General features: G+C 35.7%; 1 protein-coding gene across 1 annotated transcript; it reads left to right on the top strand.

Moving 5' to 3' along the window:
* The first annotated feature begins 6,855 nt into the window (after positions 1 to 6,855).
* On the top strand, positions 6,856 to 10,305 carry LOC132061110 (uncharacterized). Its single transcript, XM_059453977.1, has 4 exons — positions 6,856 to 6,891; positions 7,307 to 7,407; positions 8,581 to 8,659; positions 10,042 to 10,305. Exons 1-4 carry the CDS (start codon positions 6,856 to 6,858, stop codon positions 10,303 to 10,305), a joined length of 480 nt encoding a protein of 159 aa, XP_059309960.1.
* Positions 10,306 to 13,199: the final 2,894 nt, after the last annotated feature.

The raw sequence follows: 13,199 nt of genomic DNA on the forward strand, positions 1-13,199 counted from the left end.
ATTTCTAATCAAGTCATCAATGGTCATTTTCTCCCGATCTTTGGCTTCTGTTATTGCGTTAACTTTACTTTCCCAAGATACCTCTATTGCAAGCACTTACTTGACTAACTCTAGCCAAGAACCAAACTAATTCAACTACCTCTAGCTGAACTTCAACTCACCATAACTAACTCTAGTTACGTGTTAACACAAAAAGCTTAATAAACCAAATACCTACAAAAGCCCTTCTTAAAAGAAGTGTAGGTTTACAATATAAAGACCAAAAGATAAAGACTAAAATAACCTAGGACTTAATACTTCTTCAGTATTGGGATCTGGTCCTTGGAGTTATTTAGTCTAGATCTTGAGAGCCCTGAGAAGGCAGTGGTGGCTACTATTTTCAACAATGAGAATAATTTGCTTTGAGTTGCTAGGTCAAACAAATGCCAACATGTTGTTTATATAGGGGGCCGAGTTTGGAGCATGTGACATAGATAGAGACATTGCATGGTCTGTCTGTCCTGCTGTGGCTCTGTAAGTCGGAATAGTGCCGCAGCTTTACGAACATCACAGTCGTATAGTGCCCAGGGGACCTGATCAAGGACCTGGTCCCTGATCATATGCCAATCATCAAAACTCATAACTTATCAATGCAAAAGGTTATATACAATTTATAATAAAACATCTCCTAATGTGCCTCATAGTTGTGTTGTACCTTCCTTAAATCAGACCTCTATTTCGATACATGCAAAGGAATATACCACGTCCATCAGGATCGGTAGCCAACATAATTCTGCAGGATCAATGTAACACAAGGTTGGTTTGTGTTGTTACAGTGTGATTGGTGAGAAGAAAAATCACATAATAGAACTTGAGGGAACTTCCTTAGGTTGAAATACATGTATCGTTTTATTAGAACTACATTTGAATGTCATACAGAAAGGGATACATTTAGCTATAACATGCCATTCTTAGAAAGGGATACATCTTTCTTCTTCTTCTTTTTCCGGCGACAACTGCTCTGTTTCCGGCCACCTCTGCACTTTTTTTCCTTCTTCTATTCTCTTCTTCTTTTTTTGTTTTTTCTCCTCTGTTTTTTTTCTCAACAACACCAGTGAGGCAGTGGCTGTTTTGTTACTATTTTTTCTGTTCAATAATTGTTTAATTTTTGTTATATAGTTATAAACAGTAGGTTCAAATTCAATGGAATCGTCGGACACTAGCAAAAAAGACATAGGTTGGAATTATGGTACCAAAGGCTCAACAAAAGATTATGTTATATGTAACTTTTGTCGAGGCACTTTCAATGGCGGAATTACTCGTCACAAATAACATTTCGATTGCTGGTTACAAAAATGTAAAAAATGTCATGTACGGTTGTCACTTTGAAATTAGGGAAGAAGTAAAAAAGTATGTTGAGAGTAAACAGTTGTTAAAAACTCAAATGTTGCACCAAGCATCCTTGGTTAATCTCTCTAATGAAGATGACGAAATGATGCCTCCTCCCTCAAAAGCTCAAAAAATGTCATCCACTGCATCATCCAAGACGCGGACCACCAATTTGAAAGGTCCCCTCAATCTTTATTACCCACAAACATCAAAGGGAAAGGGAAGCAGTAGCACGGCAGCATCTGATGCATCCAAGAAGTTGCTAAGAGATCGCGCTGTAAGTGCTTTTGCAGTATGGGTATATGATGCAGGGCTCCCTTTTAATTGTGTGAATCACAAAAGTTTTGGTAAATACATTGAGGCCATAGGGCAATATGGCGTAGGAATGAAACCTCCTACCTATCACAAAATTAGAGTTACTCATCTAAAAAAAGAGGTGGAGAAGATAGATGAGATTATTGAGGAACATAAATTGAAATGGACGGAGTTTGGGTGTTCAATTATGATGGACAAGTGGACGGACGAAATGGAAAAATGATCATCAATATTTTGGTCAATTCTCCATTAGGTAGTGTGTTTCTTGGGTCAGTCGATGCAAGTGATGAATCTACGAATTCCACCAAGATGTTCAACTTGTTTGAGCAGACTATTGAGCAAATTAGACCGAAAAATGTTATACAAGTTGTTACCGATAATGCTAGCGAGAATGTTAAAGCGGGTGACATGATGATGGGTGTGTACCCGCACATTTATTGGACTCCATGTGCTGCCCATTGTATCAATTTGATGTTTGGTGACATCTTCAAAATAAACCCGTATGCTTCAGGTGAAAAAAATAGCTCTAACTTTCTTTATAGCTTATACTATATGCTTTTTACTTATTAGCTACTAAAATATTCCTTTTATAGTTTTTCAGAAGGCTATTAAGATGCATTCTTACATAGCAATGAGGCCATTGTTGTTGAACATGATGAGAAGATATACAAACCAAAGAAATTTGGTGAAACCGGCTAAGACAAGATTTGAAACGGCCTTCTTAACTTTGCAAGCTCTTTACATGCAAAAGAAAAACTTGAGAACTATGATCTTCTCAATAGAATGGATAGAAAGTAAATTTGCAAAGGAACTTTTGGGGAAAGAAGTTGTCAGACACCTTACTTCTACATCTTTTTGGAATGATGTTGTTAGGGCACTTAAAGTTGGTTCTCCTTTGATTGTAGCGCTTCTCTTGGTGGATGGAGAAAAAAACCCATCAATGGGCTATATTTATAAAGCAATGGATAGAGCTAAAGAAGCTATTGAAAAGGGTTTTCATGGTGATTGGAAGCAATATGAGAAAGTTTTCGAAATCATTGATCGGCGGTGGTCGGACCAACTTCATAGACCTTTGCATACGCACGGCCATGTTTTGAACCCGGAATGTTTTACACTAATTATCAAAATAAGATTTTATCAGGAGAAGTGTGGGACGGTTACCTTGATTGTGTTGCTAAGATGGTCCCTGATGCAACACAAGATGCACTAGTCAAAGAGCTTCATATGTACAAACATGCAATGGGGAGTTTTGGTAATTAAGCCTCTGGCTATAAGAAACAGAGACAAAACATCCCCTGGTAAGTGGGTTGATTTAGTTATTTTTATAGCTTTACTTAAGTTATTTGACTTATTTATAATTATTAAACCTTTAATTATTATTTTTTATAGCTGAATGGCGGTCGATATTTGGTAATCATACTCCAAACTTGCAACAGCTTGCCATAAGAGTATTAAGTTTGACTTGTAGCACATCCGGATGTGAGAGAAATTGGAGCGTGTTTGAACATGTGAGAAGAAGATTTATTATATTCTAATTTCTATATACATTAGTATTAGTATCTACTAATTAGTTTCTACAACTTATGCGCAGATTCATACCAAAAAGAGGAATAGTCTTGAACTATCGCGTCTCAATAATCTAGTGTACATTAAGAACAATAGAACATTGAGGCGTCGTTACGATGTTGGCGATTCCGTTGATCCAATTCGGTTGGATAATATTGATGAAGCAAATGAATAGTTAGTTGGATGCCCCATCAATGAAGAAGAGGAACTAGTATATGAGGGATGTGATCTTGATTGTGGTACTGTTTCTAGGGTGTCTGGAGTTGAGGAGAATATCTATGGTCTTAGGGACGGTTATTCAAGTTCAAGGTCACGTAACAAGGGCAAAGGAGTATCTACTACTACAAGCTCAAGTCGGTCTCGGTGCTTAATTGATGAAAACTCCGAGTCCGAGACCGAGCCCGAGGAGGAAGAAGATGAGGAGCAATATACTATTGAGAATCTTGGACCTCAAGAATTTGGAAATCTTGAATTTGAATAGACTTTTAGTATTGCACTATTGCTTGAATTTTAGTATTGCTTGTCTTATCACTTATGAATTATTGAGTCATTGACTCATTCAAGTTCTATACTTTTAGTATCTACCATCTACTTTTAATTTTTGAATTGAATTATTTTCTAATATGTTATTGCTAGTGAGATTTTGATTATTTATATATGCAATTAAATATTTTAATTTTTTGGTATTTATTGGCGCCGCACTGGCGAGGCAGGCCCTTGTCGCCTTTTGTAGCCGCGCGCCATCCAAAACACTGGGAAACACACTCGCACTACCTTTCCACGTAGTGCTGAGAGTCGTGCAGAGTATTTTTTCAATAGTTCATTCTGATATTTGGGGTCCTTGTATAGTCAGTTCACCTTTAGGATTTCGTTATTTTGTTAGTTTCATTGACAATTTTTCTAGATGTACTTGGATATTCTTAATGAAATATCGTTCTGAGTTATTTTCTATATTCAAGAGTTTTTGTGCTGAAATACAAAATCAATTTGGTGTTTTTATTCGTACTTTTCGTAGTGATGATGCCTTAGAATATAAATCCTTTCAGTTTCAGCAGTTTATGACTCACCAAGGAATTATTCATCAAACATCTTGTCCCTACACCCTCAGCAGAATGGGGTGGCAGAAAGGAAGAATAGGCATCTCATTCAGACTGCTCGTACTCTTCTCATTGAATACCATGTTCCGCTACATTTTTGGGGCAATGCAGTCCTCACGTTTTGCCATTTAATTAATCAAATGCCCTCATCTTCTATCCAGAATCAGATTCTATATTCCATAGTATATCCTCAGTCATCTCTATACTCTCTTCCTCTTCGTGTTTTTGGGAGCACATGTTTTGTGCATAACCTAGCTTCGGGGATAGATAAATTAGCTCCTCGCTCTCTTAAATGTGTCTTTCTTGGTAATCTACCTCTGGGGATAGATAAATTAGCTCATCGCTCTCTTAAATGCGTCTTTCTTGGTTATTCTCGGGTTAAAAAGGGGTATCGTTGCTTCTCACCTGATCTCTGTCGATATCTTATGTCACCACTTCTGGCTTATCATCGTTGACCGCGTCCAGCATCAGACCCAACATTAGGTCCAAATGATTCATGTCCTGCGTCAGACCCTGCACCTACGGCAGACTTGTTTCCTCCTGATCAGCCGATTGCACTTCGGAAAGGTAAACAGTCCACTCGTAATACTAACCTGCATTATACCTTTTTAAGTTATCATCATTTGTCTTCATCCCATTATACCTTTGTATCTTCATTGTCCTCTGTCCCCATGCCTAAGTCTATAGGTAAAGCCCTTTCTCATCCCGGATGGTAACAGGCTATGATCTATGAGATGTCTACTTTACAAACGAGTGCCACTTAGGAACTTGTTCCTCTTCTTTCAGGTAAATCTAATGTGGGTTGTCGTTGGGTTTATGCAGTCAATGTTTATCCGGACGCCCAAGTTGATCGGCTAAAGGCTCGTCTTGTTGCGAAGGGGTATACACAGATATTTAGGCTTGATTACAGTGATACTTTCTCTCCCGTGGCTAAAATAACATATGTCCATCTTTTTCTATCCATGGATGTTGTCCGCTATTGGCCTCTTTATCAGCTGGACATTAAGAATGTTTTTCTCCATAGTGATCTTGAAGAGAAAGTTTATATGGAACAACCACCTAGTTTTGTTGCTCGAGGGGGGGGGGGGAGGGGGAGGTGGGGGGTCTAATATGGTGTGTCGATTGTGTCGGTCACTTTATGGTCTGAAACAGTCTCCTCGAGCCTGGTTTATCAAATTCAAAGATAGTAATTCAGGAGTTTGGCATGACTCACAGTGAAGCAGACCATTCTATATTTTATCGACATTCTGCTCCAAATTTGAGTATTTATTTGGTGGTTTATGTTGACGATATTGTTATAATTGGCAATGATCAAGATGACATCTCTAATTTAAAGCGCCATCTCTAATTTAAATCAAAGATTTTCAGACTAAAGATCTCGGCAGAATGAAGTATTTTCTAGGTATTGAGGTTGCCCAATTCACCTCAAGTATAGTTATTTCACAACGCAACTATGCCTTAGACATTCTTGAGGAGACAGGAATGATGGGATGTAGACCCATTGACACTCCTATGTATCCGAATGCTAAACTCCTGCCAAGACAGGGGGAGCCACTCAAAGGACCCTGAAGAATTTGAAAAATATAGGCGGCTGGTTAGTAAGCCACTCAGTGATCCTGGAAGATATAGGCGGCTAGTTGGTAAGTTGAATTATCTCACAATGACTAGACCTGACATTTCGTTTTCTGTGAGTGTTGTAAGTTAGTTTATGGATTCTCCCCGTGATTATCATTACGGTGTTGTTATCCGCATTCTGCGATATATTAAGTCCGCTCCAGGTAAAGGACTGCTTTTCAAAGATCGAGGCCATGAAAGATGTCGTTGGATATACAGACGCTGATTATGCAGGATCACCTCTGATAGACGTTCTACATCCGGGTATTGTGTGTTAATAGGAGGTAATTTGGTGTCCTAGAAGAGTAAGAAACTGAGTGTTGTTGCTCGATCTAGTGCTGAATCAGAATATCGAGCAATGGCTGTAGCAACTTGTGAGCTAGTTTGGATTAAGCAATTGCTCAGAGAACTAAAATTTGGAGAAATCAATCAAATGGAACTTGTGTGTGATAACAAAGCAGGCCTTCACATTGCATCAAATCCGGTATTTCATAAGAGGACTAAGCACATTGAGATTGACTGTCACTTTGTCAAGGAAAAGATACTCTCCGGAGATATTGTTACTAAATTTGTGAAGTCGAATGATCAGCTTGCGGATATTTTCACTAAGTCACTCAGTCGTCCTCGTATTAAATACATTTGTAACAAGCTCGGTACATACGACTTGTATGCACCAGCTTGAGGGAGAGTGTTAGAATAGGAACAGGAATAGGACTAGGATTAGTATATAGTATCCTACATGGAAAAAGATTGGGATGTAGTGTCTATAAATAGGGATCAATGTAATCATGTAGATATACAATTAAATAATAATATTTTCTCCCATATTCTCTCACATTTACCATATAAAAAAACAATCTTATGCTTTCAACATTTCAATATTAATTCTAATGCTATGGCTGCCAAGTATTTATTGAATCACCAAGTACTGGTAATTTGGGATGTGATAGTCTTCAAGGTGCATTTTGCACGTTAGTTATTTGGGAGTGATCATTTAATTTCGTACATGCCAAGGAAGTCAATGAATAATGCACACACTTTAAAAAGTTCTTGGAGACGTGCTGATTCTCATTTCTTGTTAAGACTCCAATTTTAAGATTGTGTTACACGGAGAAGGTTGAATTTTAAGATGAATCTAGTAACAATGTAGTAGTCACGTGTGTACGAAATGTTCTTTACTTTGGATTTCTTATATTAAATAACATGGCACATGAAACAAGATGGAGTGAGTACACGTAATTTTAAGTAACATTTTTGCATGAAACTCGTTTTCCTGCTTCACTGATTTAGAAAGGTTATTGGCTCCGTTTTTTTGTTTTTTTTTTTTTTTTTTGTTTTTGTGACAGGCAGAGCTGTATAGAATCGAAAAGGTGTTTAATAAAGCAGAACCCATGTACTTGGAAGCAATCAATATACTCGAGGAATCATTTGGACAAGACGATGTACGGTAGGTATTGAGATGACTTTTAATAAAGCAGAACTAAGCCTCAATCCTGAAGTGGTTGGGTCAGTTATATGAATTTTGTGTTTCAATGTTGCTCTATTAAAGTCCGTTTCATTCCAATACTAAGTTATTTGTCTTTTTAGACAAATAAGGAGTTGTCGTGATTTCACACTTTATCTTGCATCTTTTTAAATTAAAATCCCTATTAGTTGATATCGTCTATATGGATCCTATGCCTTCATTGTGTTGTCTTCTTAGTTAGGTCCAAATTAATTCCGATAGTTTATACATCTTTGAAAATATCTTTCTCCATGCGAGTTTAGGTCTACCTAATCTATTTTTATCACCTGTAATCATCATATTGTCGCACTTCAGATCAATGAATGTGGAGGTCTACTTAAGAGACGGCCAAACCATCTCGTGTGACCTCTTAATTTATCTTAAATTCGTGAATTTTGTGTTTCAATGTTGCTCTATTAAAGTCCGTTTCATTCCAATACTAAGTTATTTGTCTTTTTAGACAAATAAGGAGTTGTCGTGATTTCACACTTTATCTTGCATCTTTTTAAATTAAAATCCCTATTAGTTGATATCGTCTATATGGATCCTATGCCTTCATTGTGTTGTCTTCTTAGTTAGGTCCAAATTGATTCCGATAGTTTATACATCTTTGAAAATATCTTTCTCCATGCGAGTTTAGGTCTACCTAATCTATTTTTATCACCTGTAATCATCATATTGTCGCACTTCAGATCAATGAATGTGGAGGTCTACTTAGGAGACGGCCAAACCATCTCGTGTGACCTCTTAATTTATCTTAAATTCGTGCTATTGCTCCTCTTTGGATGTGATCATTTCTAATCTTGTTTAATCTTAACTCAAATACATCTTAATATCTGCATTTATATAGCAATCATTTTTGGATAAATGATCGATATGAAACGTGTCCCATTAGTTGCATAACGATCGATCTACTCTTGTCAGCATCACGATGCTGGTTAGGAAATGCATTTCCCCTATACAAGTCTTGTTTGGAGTCGTATCATAGTTAATCTCAAGGCTACAGAATTTTTATAGAGTGATAGTTACTTCGTTAGTTCATCTATCTGCATCTTTGATTTATTTGCTTGAAAGTTGATTATCACTTTCCCTTATATGCTTGCTTTTGTGTCGTAGAATTGCGGCAGCCCTTCACAATCTAGGCCAATTCTATCTTATGCAAAGAAAACTGGAACAAGCTCGTGGAGTCTATGAGGTAATGGGAGACATATTCAGACACTTATCTTCGCTATTCTCATTAGTAAAATTTATGACATTACAGAAATATTCATGACATCGTTGTATTATTTCTTAAGCTTGTGTATGTCTCTCGTGGTTTATTAATCTAATAAAGTATAACTTTTATTTAGCAATTGGCTAGCAAAAAAAATAAAGTCCCAAAATAAGTGTTTCTTAGGAGCCGTTTGGACATGATTTAAAATCATGAGAAAAAATCGTGAGATGAATTCATGTTTAGACATGCAATTTGAATTTCTTAAGTTGTATTTTTTTCTTATAGACATAAAAACCCCACAAGTTGTGAAAACCATCAAAACTTTCTCAATTCTTATATAATCTTACTAAATGAACAAGTCATAGTTCATAACAAAATTAATGCGCTACTAGAAGACCTTTCTAAAAAATATAACATCAATTGATCAAACTTTAGTTCAATAAAATGAACATGAGTTGTAGTGTAACTAGTCTTTAATATAATCCTTCCACATGATTGGTAAGAGTAAATTTGTTTTAAATATACTACAACTTGTAGATCTTTTAATATTTGATATAAATGGTTGGTAAACAAATTCTACTTATCTACTTACGGCTAAACATGTACAGTTCAGAGAAACTCAGAATACTGCACATGCTTTTAGATTTTGATTCGTGTTCAGCTTTCAAATATGATAATCACAAAGGTTATACATGATAACGAATCTTTACGGCATTAGTTAACAGACAACAATTATTAGTTGCTGGGCACTAACACACGACACTTCTGTGACAGATCAAACTAAAAGCAACTTTTATTATATAATTCCAGTTCTCTAACTTTCACTATTACTTGCCTCTCCAATAGTAGAGTAAAGAAAAGAGTGATACATTTAAAGGATAAACCAGAAAAACCAAATTCTAGAGAAAAAGACGGCTAAATCCGAAAAGAGACTACATCGGTGTTGGCGCGATTTGGAATTTTAAATCTTCATTCTAGAAGTTGAAGAAATCACTCTTTACCTTTCTTTCTCCTCAAGTAAATGCTAGCATAGTGTATAATAGCACATAAAGCATCTATTCCAGGAAAAGAAGAAGCTTGTAGACATGCAATCTTAAAATAATGACCTCCTTTTGTCCAATGTGCAATCAATTATTTGAATGCAGAGCCTAATTACAACTAAGCCCATAAAATGTATACTTATTCTTCAGAACTTAAAAAAAAAAAAAAGTATGAGGAGCTGTACAAGTATATATTTCTTGAAGTTGTACGAACATAAACGAAAATGAGGACGATCCACCTCTCAGATTTTAAGCTCTCTCCTATACCGACTTCCCCTCTCAGAATGAAGAGAAAAGAGATTGAAAAGTAAAATCTGCCTGCAGTTAAGAGTGTATCGATCAGGCAAAGAAGCCAGTCTATATCCAAATAGTCAGCTCCGACTTTGGAGTCAACAAGAGCAATGCTATGAACCTTTCAAGAAGGAGCGAATGTTATTAACCATCTTGACGGGCAGCTTGCTTCAGGAGCAGAAGGTATTTCAGGTGTCCATAAGTTCCAGCAAGATGGAACTGAAACCACCAGACAAACTGATATGGAAAAATTCTAATGTTTGTAGAATACAACGTCACGACAGCAGTTGGCCTTAATAGCTTCTTCTAAATCTTGTACACGGTCAATCATTTGGATGTGATCATAGCGACGCCATCTTTTCCGGTATCAAAATCCTGCTTGATATCTTCTGCTTGGAAAGACCGTAGCTGCAAATCCGAAACAGATTCCCAGAAAAGCATTAACAAACGTGAATGTGCACCAATTATGCTCTTGAAGCATCCAGCTTTTGATGAAGAGAATGAACCAGAAAAAGAATGAAAACTGAAGAATAAAAAACTATTACTCCCTCCATCCCAATTTATGTGAAGGTGTTTGACTAGGCGCAGAGTTTAAGAATGAAAAGAAGACTTCTTAAACTTGTGGTCTAAAATAAGTAATACATATTTGTGTTGTTGTAAATCATCTCATTAAAGGGTAAAATGGGAAGTTTAAAGTTAATTATTACTAAATATATGAAGGTGTCATTCATTTTGGAACTGACTAAAAAGGAAAGAGTGTCACATAAATTGGGACTTAGGGAATACTGAATAGCGCAACATTGACAAATATTAGTAGCATGTTCACATATAAGATCATACTTACCTGATGGTATAGAACTCCTAATAGTTCAAAAGGAACCTCCAAACCCATTGGGACCTAAAACCAAAAGTATAGCTTAATCAATGACTAGGTCTCGGGCTTATCTAAATGCACATAACACAATGAGAAGAATAGGATCAAGCATTAGAAGTGGAGTTTAAAACTATGCTTAGATTTTAAGAGACATGTAGGAGCATTTCTCAAACATTCTGAAGCTACTCCTCCATAAGCTCTAACTAGACCTCCAGTGCCAAGTTTAATTCCTCCAAATGAATTTTGGTGGCAAGTTTGAGGGATTGTCAATGTATTCAGCCATTTTTTTTTATGACGAAACGACTTTTACTCATCAAATCCTAAAAAAATTCTAAACATTTAGATATAAAGACATGATTTTGGCCACAAGAACATACCTTGTACGCCCAACAATAATGTGTAGCTCTAGGGTCTCGTACCTAAAACCAAATCCAAACAATTATCACAAAAATACAACCAAAAACCAAACTAAAACAAATTCAAGATTACAATTTCAAGAATGAAACAAATCCAAAGGTTCAATCTTTACACATTCAATACACACAAATAATCACAAAAACGAAAAGGGTACCTCAGAAAGGAAAGATTGAGCAGAACGCTCATCAGGAATGTGGCCAGCAATTGCAGTAAGTTTGCCTTTTTTAATTTCTTTTTCAAAAATAACCCTTTCTTTAAGTGTTGTAAATGCACCTCTATTAGGACTTGAACTGCTAGTGGTGACCATTTGTTTGAAATTAATACTATAGTAGATTTGGTGGTTTAGCTTTGAATAAGGAGTAGAAAATAGTAACCAAGAAGCAGACATCTGGGGTAGCTATTTCGTTAAGATTGAGGATGTTTGTCCCCTGTGGATGGAAAATTAAAAAGGTAAATTAAGTTTTTAACCATTTAGTTTAAGAAATTGTGAGAATATACCACTTGGTTTTGGTAATTACGAATTTAGCTTTGGAGTTTAAGGTGAATTTTATCATGTTTTTCAATACTACCTCCGGATTAAAAGAAGTGTTCACTTAGACATTTGCACACAAAAGACTAAATCTTAGACAAAAATAGGTAATGACTAAACTGCTCCTAATAAAATAGATATTGAGATTTGATCACATAACACTTAACAGGGATAAATCTGAAAAGGTAAGGTTAATTTTTTCTTGATTTGATAAGTGGACACTCTTTGAGCGGATAGCCTCCTTTGGATGTGGTCTTTAATTTGACCCTCAAATAGCTAGTCTTTTAATTTTTGTCATTCGTTAAAAATGTAGCCGAAAATATCCCGAGGTTTTGGGCCAAAACCCCGCTCAGTAAAAAAAAGAAAAATCACAAGATAATGTTTTACAAAAAGTCTTTTTTATGGGGCAGACTTTGTCTTGAGGAATAATTAAAAGTCTGCTTATAAGACAAAGTTGCTTATAAGACAAAGTCTGCCGTATAAGACAGACTTTTAATTATGCAGTAAGGCAATGTGTGACGCATAAGGTAGATAAGGTAAAGTTTGTCGTATTCGTCAGACTTTTAATTATGCTTTAAAACAAAGTTTGTCATATCTGGCAAACTTTTAGTTATGTCTTAAGGCAAATTCTGCAGTATAAGTCACTAAGCCACTTTCCGGTGAATAACATATCTATAAATCAATTTTTTTTTAAAAAGGTTCAACCAGACCCAAAAAATTTACTCTCTGCCTCCCATTTTATGTGGCACCTTTCGGATTTCGAGATCCAAATAAGTGTTTCTTTTATCGTAATTTTTTCATATATCTTTTAAATATTTTGAATTGTCCATTATCGTGACTTATAGTATTTTTCACGTCGTTTCCAAATATGTGCATTTTATTTTAAAAAACTTAAAGATCACATACTCAAATTCACAGTCAAAATTAAACTGTTTTGAATCAAAATTCAAACCGTGTCATATAAATTAGGACAGAGGGAGTAATAATTAATTTTGGGTCGGGTCGGGTCGAATCTTTTAAGTAATTTTTAATTTATTTGAACTTTTTCTAAAAAGAGAGAGTAAAAGATGAGTTATTCATCGTAAAATGGTTTAGTGACACCGGAAAGTGATTTAGTGACTTTGGTGTTAGTATACTCAAAGTTAAGTGACTTTTGTGTTAGAAACGTCAGTTAAGTGACTTTTGTGGAAAAAAGTAATAGCTAAGTAACTTTTGTGTTAGAAACGATAGTTAAATGACTTTTGTGAAAAAAAATAATAAGTTAAGTGACCATCTGTGAAATTTACCCTTATTACATTAAACATGTATAACTAATGAAGTTACCTAAATTTTGGTGAGCAAATAAGATTAGTTTCACGTATAATCACTAAC

Source organism: Lycium ferocissimum, chromosome 6 (assembly GCF_029784015.1).
Source record: "Lycium ferocissimum isolate CSIRO_LF1 chromosome 6, AGI_CSIRO_Lferr_CH_V1, whole genome shotgun sequence".
NCBI lineage: Eukaryota > Viridiplantae > Streptophyta > Magnoliopsida > Solanales > Solanaceae > Lycium > Lycium ferocissimum.